General features: G+C 37.2%; 1 protein-coding gene across 1 annotated transcript in view; it reads left to right on the forward strand.

Moving 5' to 3' along the window:
* Positions 1-680: 680 nt before the first annotated feature.
* The window catches only part of LOC101908548 (low-density lipoprotein receptor-related protein 1B-like), a 150169-nt gene continuing 131217 nt past the window's right edge, over positions 681-19632 (forward strand). Inside the window, exon 1 of the mRNA XM_059877475.1 lies at positions 681-906. Coding sequence (XP_059733458.1) covers positions 681-906 — 226 coding nt within the window. The remainder of the gene's footprint in view (positions 907-19632) is intronic.

Genomic DNA, 19632 nt, shown 5'->3' on the forward strand with positions numbered 1-19632 from the left:
CATCAATTTTTAACTCAGGGATTTAGGTACTCTTGGCTTTAACTAATTTTTCACAATAATAACATATCTCAAATATCAACTATAACCCCAAAGGAGAAAAATAAGAGAACAAAATATCTGTGACTCCTCTTTCTATTAAATCTACTAATATTTTACAAACTCGGTGCAAGAAAGGTGCCTAGTTAAGTAGAAATAATAGAATGCCTCACAATGTTAGTTACTACAGATTCACAAAAATTTACAGTATGTTATGCTTTAACATTAGCTTAATTTTGATAGGGAAAACATGAACATGACTTTTAAAAGCAATGTTCAACCTCATTTTATTCAAAGATCATATAGAGAAAAGTGTTCTTAGATTCCTTCAAAAAGCATTTACTACACTGTAATATTGTTATGATTATAAACAAAGACAAATGTGGCTGTGTGAGATTTGTAAAGTTCATGTCTTTTAACAAGTTTGCTTGAAATTCTAAGATCAGATCAATTACTGACAATTTCTTGGCATTACGAAAAATGACTTAAGGATTTTAACTTATTTTTATATTTTTATCAAATCTTGGTCATGTTTTTCATATGCAAAAAACCTATTAAATCATCCACGAATGTTTAGAATTTCTAGGCTGCTTCAAACTTGCCAAGCTTATAAAGAAAAACACATTTCTGTTTCATTTCTAGAAATGAAGAAATTTCTTCTATATGCAAGACGTTCTGAAATCAGAGGAGTGGATATTGATAATCCATATTTTAACTTTATCACGGCCTTTACAGTCCCTGATATTGATGATGTTACTGTGATAGACTTCGATGCTTCTGAAGAACGTCTATACTGGACAGACATTAAGACACAAACCATTAAACGGGCTTTTATTAATGGAACTGGATTAGAAACTGTGATTTCAAGAGGTAAAAGATTTCTACTATACAGCTTTAAAAATGTTTGTTATTTAGTCTGTAATAATTGTGTCTCTTTTGTGTTCTTTTTCTATTATCCAATTCTATGTTGTTAATTAATAGTTGGAATTGATTCAGTGATTTAATAATATGCTGTATTCTAACAATTGTCGAATGCTATAATTACATTGAATATAGTCATCTGATAACTAGAAACTTATCAAGAAGAAACAAATTCAGAATGGATGTTGAAATTAACAGATTTCTAAGTAAACATTTCTAAGTAAAAAGAAGACTCCTTTTGGCTGTTGAGGGTGTAGTTGTATTTGCCAAATGAATATAGGATATTGGTAAAGACTGTTCGCTCTGATTCAGGCTTATTATCAACTTCTTTTTGCATCTATTTTTACAGAACTAGACTAAACAAATAAGAGAAAAAACGTGTTCCTGTCCTCCTCCTGACCCAGCAGGTTGAATCATAAGTTTTCAGTAATGTTGAATTAACAACCTTTAATTAATTTTATTTTAAAAATTAAAAACCTTAAAAAGAGAAAAAAGTAAACTTTCCAAAAGTAGAAAATACAGCTGAAATGAGACATACATATAAATGCAGTGGTTGAACTCTGAATGGTTAGCATGAATTATCCTCATTTTTGTTCTAATTTTGGTATAATGTGATTTCTGGGTCAGTTATTGTTTTATTGAGTGAATCTTAGTTGAGTACCTGCTGTTTGCCATGACTTGCAGAATCAAACAAGACACACTTTTTCTTCAGTCTCATTCTCCTTACAAAGACATTACTTTACCAACAAAGTTCTGTCTAGTTAAACCTATGGTTTTCCCAGTAGTCATGTATGGATGTGAGAGGTAGATTATAAAGAAATTTGAGCACTGAAGAATTGATGGTTTTGAACTGTGGTGTTAGAGAAGACTTTGAGAGTCCCTTGGACTGCAAGGAAATCCAACCAGTCCATCCTAAGGGAAATCAGTTATGAATATTCTTTGGAAGGACTGATGCTGAAACTGAAGCTCCAATACTTTGGCCACCTGATGAGAAGAGCTGACTCATTTGAAAAGACCCTGATGCTGGGAAAGATTGAAGGTGGGAGGAGAAGGGGACGACAGAGGATTAGATGGTTGGATGTCATCAATGACTCAATGGACATGAGTTTGAGTAAACTCTGGGAGTTGGTGATGGAAGGGAGGCCTGGCGTGCTGAAGCCCATGGGGTCACAGAGTCAGACACAACTGAGCGACTGAGAAACTGAACTAACTAATTATCCTCCTTGAAGCGTGATTTGAAGGAAGGTGGAGGAAGGCATTTCCAGGTGGCTCAGTGGTAAAGAGCCACCTAGAAATGCCATTGCAGAAGATTCATGAGATGGGGGTTTAATCCCTAGGTTGGGAGGGTCCCCTAGAGAAGGAAATGACAACCCTGTCCAGTATTTTTGCCTGGAAAATCCCATGGACAGAGGAGCCTGGCAGCTATAATCCATAGGGTTGCAAAGAGTTAGTCACGATTGAGCATACATGCATGAATGGAGAAAGGCATAATCAGTGATTCAAACAGATATATCTAATTCCTTTGCCTTGAAAAATACTGAAAATTTAAAAATCAGACGTTATTTGAGCAATGGTTAACTTCTTAATGAAAACAATAAAAGTACAGGTTTTAAATTTAGCTGTTTTTTAACAGTTTCCATATATACTACTAGAAGACTGGCTTGAGTACCACTAGTAGATCTGAGAGTATTTGAGCACTCAAGTATTCTCATATTTATGCTAGCTTTTTACCCATCTCAAGTTAATACTGTTAATTAAACTTGAATGTATTGGTTATAAGCTTATTCAAATATTTATTTCAAAGGTTCTATACGAGAAGGAAAAAAAGCTAATGCAATTTTTTTTTCAGGACTTTTCTTAGGGGCAAAGGAAAAAAATAATTATTGTTAGACTAGATTTTAAAAGACTATCTGGTTAATGACCATGAAAAGCCTTGAGAGAACTGTTAAAGCATGCAAGGTGCTCCCAAGACTGACTGATAGCTCAGTGGTCTTCTCACAAGAAGTTCATCAAAATCTAATAGAAAATTGTTCACATATTTTATCAGGAATGTTAAGTACTTTCCAAAGGCTCTATGAATTGTAAAAAGTAAAGATGTTTTTACCTCAAAAAAAAAAAAATATGGGGGAACAATTTTCTGTCTCTAAGTATAAAGTGATAGCTAGTAGCAATTTGGTGAGTTATCTTGAGAAAATCACAATTATCTCCATTTAGCAGACTCTACAATTATTAACCACAAATTGAGCAATAATATTTTCTTACTAATAATAGATATACACATTAGGAACAATAATTATTAATTCAATCATTTTGAAAAATATTGGAATGTGTTCTTATATGATAAGAAATTGAAGGAGGTCCAGTATAGACTGAATAGTATGAAGTACAGAAGAGGGAGTTATATATCTAAAAAATAATAATAATAATCAGAACCAAATCATACCAGCCTATGTGGGATAAATTGTTTATTTCTATGTTAATACTGAAAATAATGAGAACTGAGGACATGTTTTAAGGAGAGTATGACCACATGATTAGTTTTACTTGGAAAAATCACTCTAGATATTATTCTTACTAGAGAGTTGAAGAGATCTAGGGTGAAGCTAGATGAGCAGTGAACTCTGGGAAATAAGTTTGCTATAGTGGTTTTAGGAAAAGGCAATGGAAGCCTGGAAAGGGTGGAAACAAAAAAACAGTGGAATGTGGAAAAATTTTTGAGATTACAAAGAGTAAATCCTTGAAATAATTGAATATGAAGATTGAGGAACAGGCATGGTCAAGGACAACTACTTAGTCTCTGGCTACCGGGCAAGTTGAACAGGGTTGCCTTTCCCTTTCTTCATGAATGAAACTTTATTAGAGGTTGATATGTCCTTCCATAAGAAGAGAATCTTTAGATAACCTTTTGGTAGTTCAACTTCTGAACTCATCAAACTATCTCAAATCCTGCCAGTAATTGTACTTTATTTTGTCCTTTTATCTTTTTGATTCCATGCAATTAAATTTTGGCCATTCTCTTATCTCTTATACTGTTGGCCTCTGTTTTCTCACTTCATTATCCTTCATCTACTGGAATTTTTCTTGCGACATTCTTCTTACCTTTCTCAGCCCAAGTCTAACGTCAAACCACCTTCAAAAATCAGGACCCCATCTATCCATTGCCCCAAGCACTCCCCATTTTTCTTCCAGTTAGACCGTTTTCTGATGAAAACACTGAGGCTCTTTGGATCAAGATTTTATGAAGGGGATTAAAAATAGTTTGTCTGCTTTATCATTCTCTATATCCTGAAACACTAAGCTATTCCTTATGTATTACCCATGTTAGCTCTTATTTATAGTCAGTTGTAGCAGATAATAGCAGATAATTTTGTTAACAGATAAACATAATATATGACTATAGACACATTCATTGTATTCATTATTTATTTATAAGTTAATATATATATTTAACAATAACCAAGATGTAATTTTATTCTTAAAAAATAAATGATTAACAATTCTTGGCAAAAGGGTTTCTAGTTACCTGCAACCCTACTTTCTGGTGGCAGTTAATTCTTATACTTGAGTCACTGCTTGGCCTAAATGTTTTCAGTTATTCTTGCTCTCAAGGTTTATTTTTCTGACATGTATATAATAATAGGTGTCATTAATGTGACAAATACCATGACCTCAATTAATCTTTGAGAACCTATTGTTAAGAATTATTTCTATTCTGCAGGTAAGAAAACTGACATTCACAGAAACTAAAGCTTAGTGTCTAAACCAAAGAGAGGAAATGATAAATTCTTACTTAGGATTGTATGTTTAGAGCTCCTATCAGCCTTACTGCTGATAATAGGACTTGGGACTTCATTTCAATACGCTGGGTGTTATCCTTTTAATATAGCCCCAGAAGCTCAGTTGCATATCTTGAGTACTCCTGTACTGCCTCAGTTCAGTTCAGTTCAGTTGATCAGTAGTGTCTGACTCTGCAACCCCATGGTCTGCAGCATGCCAGGCCTCACTGTCCATCACCAAATCCCGGAGCTTACTCAAACTCATGTCCATTGAGTCAGTGATGCCATCCAACCATCTCATCCTCTGTCATCCCCTTCTCCTCTCACCTTCACTTTCCAAGCATCAGGGTCTTCTCAAATGAGTAGGCTCTTCTCATCAGGTGGGTAAAGTATTGGAGTTTAAGCTTTAGCATAAGTTCTTCCAATGAATATTCAGGACTGATTTCCTTGAGGATGGATTGGTTGGATCTCCTTGCAGTCCAAGGGACTCTCAAGAGTCTTCTCCAACAACACAGTTCAAAAGCATCAATTCTTCAGTGCTCAGTTTTCTTTATAGTCCAACTCTCACATCCATACATGACTACTGGAAAAACCATAGCTTTGACTATGTAATGTCTCTGTTTTTAATATCCTGTCCAGATTGGTCATAACTTTTCTTCCAAGGAGTAAGCACCTTTTAATTTCATGGCTGCAGTCACCATCTACAGTGATTTTGGAGCCCCAAAAAATAAAGTCAGGCACTGTTTCCCCATCTATTTGCCGTGAAGTAATGGGACCAGATGCCATGATCTTAGTTTTCTGAGTATTGAGTTTTAAGCCAACTTTTCCACTCTCCACTTTCACTTTCCTCAAGAGGCTTTTTAGTTCTTCACCTTCTCCCATAAGGGTGGCGTCATCTGCACATCTGAGGTTATTGAAATTTCTCCCGGCAATCTTGATTCCAGCTTGTACTTCTTCCAGCTGAGTGTTTCTCATGATGTACTCTGCATATTTTAAATAAGCAAGGTGACGATATACAGCCATAACATACTCCTCTCCTGATTTGGAACCAGTCTGTTGTTCCATGTCCAGTTCTAACGGTTGCTTCCTGATCTGCATACAGATTTCTCAAGAGGCAGATCAGATGGTCTGTTATTCGCATCTCTTCAAGAATTTTCCACAGTTTGTTGTGATCCACGCAGTCAAAGACTTTGGTACTGCCTAGAATTATACCTTATAGAATAATAGGGTGCCCCCAAAAAACTATGAAGTATTGCTTATGATTAACAGAGTAATCAGGGCTGAAGGAGATCAGCCCTGGGATTTCTTTGCAGAGAATAATGCTGAAGCTGAAACTCCAGTACTTTGGCCACCTCATGTAAAGACTTGACTCACTGGAAAAGACTGATGCTGGGAGAGATTGGGGGTAGAAGGAGAAGGGGACAACAGAGGATGAGATGGCTGGATGGCATCACTGACTCAATGGACGTGAGTCTGAGTGAACTCCAGGAGTTGGTGATGGACAGGGAGGCCTGGCGTGCTGTGATTCATGGGGTCACAAAGAGTCGGACACAACTGAGCAACAACTGAACTGAACTGAACAGAGCAACAAAAAAGAAAATTACCTTAAAGTTCCTGATATAAGCCAGGAGTAACATAGTTGAGTTTTCGTACTTGTATCTATGCAGATTTTATTTCATCTATCGTTTATTCCTCAAACAATGCTTGAAAAGTAAGCATTACTTTCTATTTTTAAATATGAAGAAGCATTTTGTTCAGGGTGACTATACTAGGAAATAGTAGAGCTTCGTCTATCCAAGTTTGGATTTAGGCCTTTTGACTCCAAAGCTATCCTCTTTTATTCCCTAAATGTCTTTTTTTTTTTTTTTTAACACATGAAGGACCTCAGAAAGGTAGAGAGAAGAAGTTTTACTGCAGTCAAACGATTTGTGCACAATATCTTTTCCAGTGCTCACTAAATATTCACTCAGTATACTCTGCAGAGTTCATCTAGCCAGTACCTGGAAGAAGGATAGGATTTATTTTACCCTCTCATCAAGGCTTTTATTGATTATTCTAAAACATAAGGAAACACTTAGACAATATGTTGACAATCTTATGAAACTCCAGGTCACCATCGATAGAATCCCATTTTTTTTTTTAAATTGTAAAAGATTCCCATTGTATCTTATTATTCTAGGACAAAGTATACATTCTTCTTCTTTGAAAAATTTAAGACTGAACTTTGAGCAAGCACAAATGCTTGAGCAAAGTATTTTTTTTAGTACTAGTCATCTACTATATGAATAAACTGACTAGTCATATACTACCTGAATAAACTGAACTGTTAGGCTGAGTTTGCTGCTGCTGCTGCTGCTAAGTTGCTTCAGTCGTGTCCGACTCTGTGCAACCCCATAGACAGCAGCCCACCAGGCTCCCCTGTCCCTGGGATTCTCCAGGCAAGAACACTGGAGTGGGTTGCCATCTCCTTCTCTAATGCATGAAAGTGAAAAGTGAAAGTGAAGTCGCTCAGTCTTAGCAACCCCATGGACTGCAGCCTACCAGGCTCCTCCGCTCATGAGATTTTCCAGGCAAGAGTACTGGAGTGAGGTTGAGTTTAGCAGAAGCTAAAATGGATATAAGAAAGATGAATATAAACTGGAAGTTTATTTCCATAAACAACACTTACTAAAGTAGTTGTTCAGTCGCTCAGTCCTGTCCGACTCTTTGCACCCCCATGGACTGCAGCACACCAGGCTTCCTTGTCCATCATCTCTTGGAGCTTGCTCGAACTCATGTCTATTGAGTTGGTGATATCATCCAACCATCTCATCCTCTGTCATCCCCTTTTTTTCCCACCTTCAATATTCCCAGCATCAAGGTCTTTTCTAATGAGTCAGCTGTCCACATCAGGTAGCTAAAGTACTGGAGCTTCAGCTTCAGGATCAATCCTTACAAAGAATATTCAGAGTTAATTTCCTTTAGGATTGACTCATTTGATCTCCTTGCAGTCCAAGGGACTCTCAAGAGTCTTCTCCAACACCCCAGTTCAAAAGCATCAATTCTTCGGCACTCAGCCTTCTTTACAGTCTAATTCTCACATCCATACATGACCACAGGAAAAATCATAGCCTTGACTAGGCGGACCTTTGTTGGCAAAGTAATGTCCCTGCTTTTGAATATGCTATCTAGGTTGGACATAACTTTCCTTCCAAGGAGTCTTTTAATTTCATGGCTGCAGTCACCATCTGCAGTGATTTTGGAGCCCCCAAAAAATAAAGTCTGACACTGTTTCCACTGTTTCCCCATCTATTTCCCATGAAGTGATGGAACCAGATGCCATGGTCTTAGTTTTCTGAATGTTGACCTTTAAGCCAACTTTTTCACTCCCCACTTTCACTTTCATCAAGAGGCTTTTTAGTTCCTCTTCACTTTCTGCCATAAGGGTGGTGTCATCTGCATATCTGAGGTTTTTGATATTTCTCCCGGCAATCTTGATTCCAGCTTGTGCTTCTTCCAGTCCAGCGTTTCTCATGATATACTCTGCATAGAAGTTAAATAGACAGGGTGATAATATACAGCCTTGACATACTCCTTTTCCTATTTGGAACCAGTCTGTTGTTCCATGTCCAGTTCTAACCCTTGCTTCCTGACCTGCATACAAATTTCTCAAGAGGCAGGTCAGGTGGTCTGGTATTCCCATCTCTTTCAGAATTTTCCACAGTTTATTGTGATCCACACAGTCCAAGGCTTTGGCATAGTCAATAAAGCAGAAATAGATGTTTTTCTAGAACTCTCTTGCTTTTTCGATGATCCAGCTGATGTTGGCAATTCAGTCTCTGGTTCCTCTGCCTTTTCTAAAACCAGCTTGAACATCTGGAAGTTCACGGTTCACATATTGCTGAAGCCTGGCTTGGAGAATTTTGAGCATTACTTTACTAGCATGTGAGATGAGTGCAATTGTGCGGTAGTTTGAGCATTCTTTGGCATTGCCTTTCTTTGGGATTGGAATGAAAACTGACCTTTTCCAGTCCTGTGGCCACTGCTGAGTTTTCCAAATTTGCTGGCATATTGAGTGCAGCACTTTCATAACATCATCTTTCAGGATTTGAAATAGCTCCACTGGAATTCCATCACCTCCACTAGCTTTGTTCGTAGTGATGCTTTCTAAGGCCCACCTGACTTCACATTCCATGATGTCTGGGTCTAGCTGAGTGATCACACCATAGTTATTATTTGGGTTGTGAAGATGTTTTTTGTATTGTTCTTCTGTGTACTCTAGTCACCTCTTCTTAATATCTTTTGCTTCTGTTAGTTTCATGCCATTTCTGTCCTTTATTGAGCCCATCTTTGCAGGAAATGTTCCTTGGTATCTCTAATTTTTTTGAAGAGATCTCTAGTCTTCCCCATTCTCTTGCTTTCCTCTATTTCTTTGCACTGATCACTGAGGAAGGCTTTCTTAACTCTCTGCGCTCTTCTTGGAACTCTGCATTCAAATGCATATATCTTTCTTTTCTCCTTTACTTTTCACTTCTCTTCTTTTCACAGCTATTTGTAAGGGCTCTTTAGACAGATGTTCCCCAGCTAAACTTTCTACTTCGATTCAAGGCCTGTTACCAAAATCTAGATCTCACTGTTATTACTGACCTTTTTTTTTTCCTCTGGACTATTTTCCATAATAGCTTTTATTGTCTAAGCATTTTTCTTACTGGGTAAGAAAATAGAGGAAATGAATGAATCCTTAGTACTTACTGACAAAATGGGTGGCAGAAGTGGAAAAAATTTTATATAGAATAACTATGATCATGGCATCTGGTCCCATCACTTCATGGGAAATAGATGAAACAGTGTAAACAGTGTCAGATTTTAGTTTTTTGGGCTCCAAAATCACTGCAGATGGTGATTGTAGCCATGAAATTAAAAGACATTTGCTCCTTGGAAGGAAAGTTATGACCAACCTAGATAGCATATTGAAAAGAAGAGACATTACTTTGCCAACAAAGGTTCATCTAGTCAAGGGTATGTTTTTTCCAGTAGTGATGTATGGATGTGAGAGTTGGACTCTCACAAAGAGAAGAAAGCTGAGCACTGAAGAATTGATGCTTTTGAACTGTGATGTTGGAGAAGACTCTTGAGAATCCCTTGGACTGCAAGGAGATCCAATCAGTCCATCCTAAAGGATACCAGTCATGGGTGTTCATTGGAAGGACTGATGCTGAAGCTGAAACTCCAATATTTTGCCACCTCATGTGAAGAGTTGACACATTGGAAAAGACCCTGATGCTGGGAGGGATTAGGAGCAAGAGGAGAAGGGGATGACAGAGGATGAGATGGCTGGATGGCATCACCAACTTGATGCACATGAGTTTGAGTGAACCCCAGGAGTTGGTAATGGACAGGGAGGCCTGGTGTGTTGCAATTCATGGGGTCCCAAAGATGGGCTCGATAACCGACAGAAATGGTATGCACCTAACAGAATCATTAGATATCAAGAAGAGGTGGCAAGAATACACAGAAGAACTGTACAAAAAAGATCTTCATGACCCAGATAATCACGATGGTGTGATCACTGAGCTAGAGCCAGACATCCTGCAATGTGAAGTCAAGTGGGCCCTAGAAAGCATCACTATGAACAAAGCTAGTGGAGGTGATGGAATTCCAGTGGAGCTATTTCAAATCCTGAAAGATGATGTTATGAAAGTGCTGCACTCAATATGCCAGCAAATTTGGAAAACTCAGCAGTGGCCACAGGACTGGAAAAGGTCAGTTTTCATTCCAATCCCAAAGAAAGGCAATGCCAAAGAATGCTCAAACTACCGCACAATTGCACTCATCTCACATGCTAGTAAAGTAATGCTCAAAATTCTCCAAGCCAGGCTTCAGCAATATGTGAACCGTGAACTTCCAGATGTTCAAGCTGGTTTTAGAAAAGGCAGAGGAACCAGAGACTGAATTGCCAACATCAGCTGGATCATCGAAAAAGCAAGAGAGTTCTAGAAAAACATCTATTTCTGCTTTATTGACTATGCCAAAGCCTTGGACTGTGTGGATCACAATAAACTGTGGAAAATTCTGAAAGAGATGGGAATACCAGACCACCTGACCTGCCTCTTGAGAAATTTGTATGCAGGTCAGGAAGCAAGGGTTAGAACTGGACATGGAACAACAGACTGGTTCCAAATAGGAAAAGGAGTATGTCAAGGCTGTATATTGTCACCCTGCTTATTTAACTTATATGCAGAGTACATCATGAGAAATGCTGGACTGGAAGAAGCACAAGCTGGAATCAAGATTGCCGGGAGAAATATCAAAAACCTCAGATATGCAGATGACACCACCCTTATGGCAGAAAGTAAAGAGGAACTAAAGAGCCTCTTGATGAAAGTGAAAGAGGGTAGTAAAAAAGGTGGCTTAAAGCTCAACATTCAGAAAACTAAGGTCATATAATCCAGTCCTATCACTTCATGGTAAATGGATGGGGAAACAGTGGAAACAGTGTCAGACTCTTTTTGGGGGGCTCCAAAATCACTGCAGATGGTGATTGCAGCCATGAAATTAAAAGGCACTTACTCGTTGGAAGGAAAGTTATAACCAACCTAGACAGCATATTAAAAAGCAGAGACATTACTTTGTCAACAAAGGTCTGTCTAGTCAAGGCTATGGTTTTTCCAGTAATCATGTATGCATGTGAGAATTGGACTATAAAGAAAGCTGAGCACTGAAGAATTGATGTTTTGAACTGTGGTGTTGGAGAAGACTCTTGAGAATCCCTTGGACTGCAAGTAGATCCAACCAGTCCATGCTTAAGGATATCAGTCCTGGCTGTTCATTGGAAGGACTGATGCTGAAGCTGAAACTCCAATATTTTTCCACCTGATGCAAAGAGCTGACTCATTTGAAAAGACCCTGATGCTAGGAAAGATTGAGGGCAGGAGGAGAAGGGGACGACAGAGGATGAGATGGTTGGATGGCATCACCGATTCAATGGACATGAGTTTGGTGATGAACAGGGTGGCCTGGCGTTCTGTGGTTAATGGGGTCGCAAAGAGTCCGATACGACTGAGCAACTGAACTGAACTGAATAGAATTTTAATTTTAAATTTTCATCCATGAAGCCTTTTAGTGGAAGATTGTAGACATCTGTTATTTAAAAAGTACCTATTAGTAAACACAAAGAGCTGAACACACATGTATAAAGAGGAGCAAGTAGTGAATTGTAGATAGATTGTTCTTATAGAAGAGTAAACTAGAAGGTTAATATGATAGCAGAACAGAAGGTCTTACACCGGAGGAGCTTTTTTTGTTTTTCCCCTTTAAATTCAGTGGAAAACTGCTGAAGACTTTTACAGATGGGTATCGGTCAGTCAAACTCTTTTGAAGATGAAGCAGGTATAAACTTGATAACTAGATTGAAAAAGTGAGAAATTATAGACAGGATACACTTAGACAATTATAGAAATGATCCAAATCTGAAATAAAACCTAGGTATAAGAAGATTACAGACAGCAAGAGCGGAAACAGCAGTAATTGAATGTGATGAATGTGAGAGGTAAACTTGACCAAATAATTGGAAAGATATTAGAGACATTGATCCATATGAAAATAAAAAGAGACTTGTTTCAGACTTTTCTCCCTAATCAGCAGTGATTTGTTTCTCTAAGACAGGAATAATGATAAGGTTAGGATATAAAGCATATAAGGATTAGTCAAGAAGTTATGATTCTGCCCCTATGTTCTTAAAAAAAAAAAGATTTAGAAAACATGGATATGTGTTAAAAGTGAGAAAGCCAAGTGAGTAAGCACTCAGTTTTTCAGAGTTGGAGAGCTGTAAAATGTCCGAGGATGAGCATTAAAGATTCCTAAAGTGTTTGTAATGTTCTTAAGATGTATTATGGATTTATTGATGTTTTCTTAGTTTGTGTACCATCATGTGTTATATATATAATAACATATAGATAGATATATATACACACATACATATATACTTTTATGATCAAAGCTTTTCATAAATGCAACAGAATATTTAATATTTACAGAGTTTCTTTGAGAAAGCTTTTCACAAGTATTACCATTTTGCTTTTTTAAGCTTTGCTTGCAAGAACAGAGAAATACTTGCCAAAAAAACCCACTGCAAATGAGTTTTGACTGGCTGAAGCCATATCTGCCCTCAGAGAGTTATGAATCCCCTCCTCTTTGAATGCACACCTCATTCGGGGCAGAAGGCTTGGTGTCCACTCCCAAGATGCTGGTGTCAGTAAGTCTGCTTCATAGAAAGAAAAAAAAAAAAAAAAAAAGATGAGTCTCACAAGCAGAGAATTGACAACCAGTCCATTTTCATTTAGATTTATCTACATGTTAACCAGTTCGCATGCTTACCTCCATCCCTCTTTCATTTAAGGCCTTCTCTCTGAATTATATCTTTCAATGGATCTTAATTTAATGAGAATTTGTTATTGATATAATATCTGAAAATAGTTTTGTTTAGTCTTCTTTTTATAAAGATAATTTTTAATTGCAGTAAAATATACATAATGTAAATTTATCATCTCAAACCTTCTTAATTGTACAGTTTAGTAGTGTTAAGTACATTCACATTGTGTAACCAATCTCCATAACTCTTTCCATCTTACAAAATGAATCTCACCCCATTAAGAAACAACTTCCCATCCCCCTTCTCATTTTCTAGAAACCACTATTCTATTTCTATGTCTCTGAAACTACTATAGGTACCTCATATAAAAGGAATCATCTAGTACTTACCTTCTTGTGAATGGGTCTTTTCTCTTAGCGTGCTATCTGCAAGTCCATCCATATTGTAGCATGTCAGAATTTCCTTTCTTTTTAAGGCTGAATAATGTTCCATTTTATGTATGTATCCCAATTTGTTTATACATTCAACAGTCAATGGATGTTTGGGTTGTTTCACTTTTTGGCTATTGTGAATAATGCTGCTGTGAACATAGGTGTACAAGTAGCTCTTTGAGACCTTTGCATTCTTTTGGTTATATACCCAGAGGTAGAATGGCTGGATCACATGGTAATTCTAATTTTTTGAGGAACTGCCATACTATTTCCAACAAAGACTGCACCATTTTACGTTCCTATCATCAGCTCACAAGGGTTCCAGTTTCTTCATATTCTTGCCAATATTATTTTCTTCTTCTTCTTCTTTTTTGTTGTTGTTGTTCTTGTTTTTTGTTTGTTAGTTAACTTTCCATTATTAGTAGTTGTCATCCTACTTGTGAATGGCTTCCTTGGTGGCTCAGATGGTGAAGAGTCTGCCTGCAATGCAGGATACCTGGGTTTGACCCCTGGGTTAGGAAGATCCCCTAGATAAAGGAATGACAACCCAATCCAGTATTCTTGCCTGGAGAATTCCTGGACAGAGGAGTTTGGTGGACTACAGTCCATGATATCACAGAGGGTTGGACACGACTGAATGGCTTTCACTTTCAATTAATAGGCGTGAGGTGGAATATACTTGTGCATATGATCACATTTCCTAATGATTAGTGATGTTGAATATCTTTTTGTGTTCTTGTTGGTCATTTCTGTATCTGCTTTAGAGACATGGCTATTGAGTCATTTGTGCATTTTTAAATCAATATTTTGTTGTTGAGATGTAGTTTGGAACATAATGTTGTTGAATACAAATTCAAAGTTTAGTGTCATTTTTTCTCAATCCTTTCCAGATATTATTTTACTATCTTTTCACATCTCTTGAGAATCTCTGTGTTTGTCTAATTTGTCATTCCTTTTTTTTTTTTAACAGAATATATGTTTTCTCTCTAAATGCTTTGAAGTTCTTCTTTTTCCTCATGACTGTTTTTATTTAGCCATCTAAACTTTACTGGGCCATCTCTTTCATCAGTGCAGGGAGAAAACATCCTCAACTATTGTCTCTGTTATTTTTTCTAGCCTAGTCTCTATGCCTTCCTTCTGAAACTGATTAGATGTGGTAAGTTATTTGTTCTAACTTCCAACTCATCTAATCTTTTTGTTTCTGTTTTCTTTGTCTAACAGTTAACTGTCTTGCAGTTCATCAGATGTCTTGCAGTTCACAAGTTGTCTTGCAGTCACTAGTGTCTAACCTGCTGGTTAATCCATCTAAATAATTGTTCTTTTTAATATTGTCAAGTTATTTTGCTTCTCATTTATATACATTTCAAGAAGATTTTAAAAAATAAATTATTGCAAAAAAAAAATTATTGTACCTTGCTTATTATTTTTAAGTATTTTTTTTCCTTTAAAATTACCCACTCAATTTTCTTTATGTTACACATAATAATTTAAAACCATGTAGGCTTTGGGAACTTAAACCTACTCTTTATTTTTCTCTTATGTCTTATTCTTTGTGTGTGTTTTAATTTTTCTGATCTATTATGAGAACAAATTCAGTGTAGAAATTGTAAATGCTTGGGTGGAGAAAATTTTTTTCTTCCTTAGAGGATTTGAATTTGCTTCTTTTGGAGAAAAAGGAGTCATTATAAGCAAAGAACCATTCTCCTAGACAAACAATGGATGCATCTCTTGCCCAACCATAGGCCTATGCTTAGATTTTTATCTTTCAAACCCAGAAGAGAGACAGAAAAAATGTTTTATATTTATTTAAAGAATCATACTCCTTTTTAAGCAGGCATATATATATATTGTTTGTTTGTTTGTTTCTTTTTTAACTCACCTGAGGATGTTGACCATTATTATATCTGGGAATTGCACTTGTTTAGCTCTGCTACTTTTTGTTGGTTTAAAGACTGAACACTCTTGCAATGAGCAACTAGTAATCCAGCAATCTCTAGATTTTCATTACAAATTGTTGCCCCTATGGCCTCACCAACCTCTGTATTCCTACTTGGCTTCCTTTATGATTTTATGTAACATACAATTGTGTATTAGCATTTAGATATTTTTCCGTCTGTCTTATGATCTCAACAACACATTTCAAAGTTTTAATTTATCATACATCAGGGAATTTTGTGGTGGTGGAAGAATTTTAGGAATATCTAATCTGTCTTACTTTAAGAAGTGAGAGTCATTAGAAATAGGAAATTGAACTTTCTGAAAAACTTGCTCAGACATCTTGGCTTGACTTGAAAACAGGAGTTGAATCAATTCATTATTTCAGTTTTTTATCAAAAAAACACAAAAATATCATTAAATGTATTGCAGTTGTTATTCTTCCCCTGACCCCTTTATGGTGAACTTACTAGGACATTCCAAAACAATAAGACTTGGGCAGTAATCATGGTCAAAAAAGACATAAGTTTTATTTTAGACATAATGCTGATAATTAGAAGCTCCAAACTAATGGACAGAAGAAGGGTTAGAATAGAAAATGAGAATTAAGATTGCCTGAATATGTTTAGATGTGTACTCCTGAAAATACTCTTGAGGATCTTACATCTGATATTTTTAACTTAGCTCACATATCCTTATAATTATAGTTTGTCCATATTATGAATTCATCAAAAGCTATTTATTTTGAAGGCAATGTTGTGTATGTTTGAGGAGGAGAGCTATAAAAATAAATTAGCAAGAGCCTATCTTCAAGAAGTATATGTGAAAGTAGTAGTATGTTCACATATAATTATCATGTTACATAGAAAAGGATTGACCAGATATAGTCTTATTGAGTTAGATAGATGGAGAAAATCTTTAAGACTGGAACATATAGAATTAATTAGGTTTTTGTGTTTGAAGGGCAATGTTGCCTATCAACTAGACTATTTTGCATGAGATTATAAAAAAATAATAGGTATGAGGTCCAGGTAATTCTATATAGATTGGAAAGATCAAGACAAGTATGGAAATCTCAGAAAATGTCAATATGACTCAAGGGTAAGATAATGGGTCAAAAATGGTGAGAAATAAGGTTGGACAGACAGTTATATTCAGATTATATAGAAAGCCAGGGTAAGGAATTCCAGCATCACTTTGAGTGGTTGGAAGCAATCAAATACCTTGGGACAATTGAAGGTCATGATACAGAGCTCTCTAGTCAGAAAAATAACCTGAAGGCAACTAAATCAACTGCCTGAAAGAGGAAGAAGATTGTATGCTATGCAATATTAAAGCTAGAAATAGATTTGAGAGAGCATGGACCATAGAATTGACAGGGAAAAGACGCTTACTCCTTGGAAGGAAAGTTATGACCAACCTAGATAGCATATTCAAAAGCAGATACATTACTTTACCAACAAAATTTCGTCTAGTCAAGGCTATGGTTTTTCCTGTGGTCATGTACGGATGTGAGAGTTGGACTGTGAAGAAGGCTGAGCACCGAAGAATTGATGCTTTTGAACTGTGGTGTTGGAGAAGACTCTTGAGAGTCCCTTGGACTGCAAGGAGATCCAACCAGTCCATTCTAAAGGAGATCAGCCCTGGGATTTCTTTGGAAGGAACGATGCTAAAGCTGAAACTCCAGTACTTTGGCCACCTCATGCGAAGAGTTGACTGACTCATTGGAAAAGACTCTGTGCTGGGAGGGATTGGGAGCAAGAGGAGAAGGGGACGACAGAGGATGAGATGGCTGGATGGCATCACTGACTCGATGGACGTGAGTCTGAGTGAACTCTGGGAGTTGGTGATGGACAGGGAGGCCTGGGGTGCTGCGATTTATGGAGTCACAAAGAGTCAGACACGACTGAGCGACTGATCTGATCTGATCTGAAATAGGCATTAATAACTTATATTTGAGCTTCTCTGGTGGCTCAGACAGTAAAGAATCTGCCTGCAATGCAGGAGACCTGGATTTGATCTCTGAGTTGGGAAAATACCCGGTGGAGGCCATGGCAACCCACTCCACTATTCTTGTCTGGAGAATCCCATGGACAGAGGAGCCTGGCAGGCTACAGTCCATGGGGTCACAAAGAGTCAGATACAACTAAATGCTAAGCACAACATACAGATTGCATTTGGCTATGCTTTCCGATTTAAGAGTGCAATGCAGTCTTTAGGTTGTATGTTTAGGAGTCATTTAGAAACAAGTGAATAAATTTTGAGCAGCAGAGACAGCAGGAAAAAAATAAGCAAGCAAACTTTGGATAACATGTATTTTAGAGGAAATAAAAACTTTATTTTTGCAGTACCAAGCAATTCAAGATAAAAAGGCAGAAAACATTAAATCCTTGGATTGGCAAAGTATCCCTTAATCCTGAATTAAGCTACATAAACACACATCATCTAATATTCACAAAATCCTATGATTTATCTATAATTAGCCTCATTGTGCTGATAAGAAAAAGAAGCCAAAATTTAAGTGACTTCATTAAAGACAAAGAATAGGCACCCAACCTAGAACAAAAGCCAGAAATTCTCATTATTGTTTCTCAGTAACCAATTAAGTCCAGAGAGTAAAGGAAAGGAAAAAAATATCCTGAGTGAAGTAAAATAAATACTTGACATTGAAGGTCTAGCTTTACAAAGATGTTGTGTTATTATTTTTTCTTATTGTTTCTCAATGAAAGGGAGACTGAATGAGAATAAGTAAAAATACAAATAAATTTCCAGCATTGGTTTGAGAAATGAAGTTTGTATTTAAAATCTGCCAACTTAACAGAAATTAATGATGAAAGGTACCTTGCAGAGTGAGAAGTTGCTGCTTAGAGGAGAAATTAAAACATGGGGAATACTTTTTAGGACACTGTGATTACAAGTTATTTAGAAATAATGAAATGAATATTGAGCAGGAAAGCAGGCTCTGTCAAGACTCAAGTTTGTAAACTTGAGGTTGAGCCTCCTGTGCCAGCAAGGCATGTCACAGCTGACCCAGAACTGCCAGGAATCCCTTTTTTTTTAAACTTTGAACTAGCTGGCAAATTTTACAAATCTGGAGTTTTCACCTTTTGAAAATGACACCTTTTGCTTGATGGCATCTTTTGAAAATTATAAAAAGGGAAGATGTAGCAATTAGATGGGCTTCCCAGGTGGTACGGTGGTAAAGAATCAGCTTGTCAATGCAAGAGACACAGGAGACACAAGTTCACAAGTTCGATCCCTGGGCTAGAAAGATCCTCTGGAAGAGGAAATGGCAACCTTCTCCAGTATTCTTACCTGGTAAATTATTTGGACAGAGGAACCTGGCAGGTTATAGTCCATGGTGTCACAAAGAATCAGCCATGACTGAGCACAGACCAGACAGAAATTAGATGAGCTAAGTAGCAGCCACTCTGCATTTCTAGAAGCATTTTGCATGGAACTGCTGCTCTGGAGCAGTAGCTGCAGCACTTGGTATTAGTTTTAACTTGCAGAATCTTAGGTGCCTTCTCAGATCTACTGAATCAGAATCTTCATTTGCACAGTCTCTAAATGTCTGATAAATTTGAGTATCAGGAGTCTGGAGAACCCTAAGAGGTACAGCATGCTAGCAAATATTAAAACTTTTAAAAATAAAATACTCAGTTATGCATTCAAATGCTACAAATTGAGAATTAAACTGGCCTTGTGTATGACCAACCCAGACAGCGTATTAAAAAGCAGAGACATTACTTTGCCAACAAAGGTCTGTCTAGTCAAAGCTGTGGTTTTCCAGTAGTCACGTATGGATGGGAGAGATGGACTATAAAGAAAGATGAGTGCCGAAGAATTGATGCTTTTGAACTGTGGTGTTGGAGAAGACTCTTGAGAGTCCCTGGGACTGCAGTGAGATCCAACCAGTCCATCCTAAAGGAAATCAGTCCTGAATATTCATTGGAAGGATTGATGTTGAAACTGAAATTCCAATACTTTGGCCACCTGATGTGAAGAACTGACTCACTGGAAAAGACCCTGATGCTGGGAAAGATTGAAGGCAGGAGGAGAAGGGGCCAACAGAATATGAGATGGTTGGAAGGCATCACTGACTCAATGGACATGAGTTTGGTTAAATTCTGGGAGTTGGTGATGGACAGGGAGGCCTGGCATGGTTCAGTCCATGGGGTTG

The sequence above is a fragment of the Bos taurus genome, chromosome 2 (assembly GCF_002263795.3).
Source record: "Bos taurus isolate L1 Dominette 01449 registration number 42190680 breed Hereford chromosome 2, ARS-UCD2.0, whole genome shotgun sequence".
In the NCBI taxonomy this organism is placed as follows: domain Eukaryota; kingdom Metazoa; phylum Chordata; class Mammalia; order Artiodactyla; family Bovidae; genus Bos; species Bos taurus.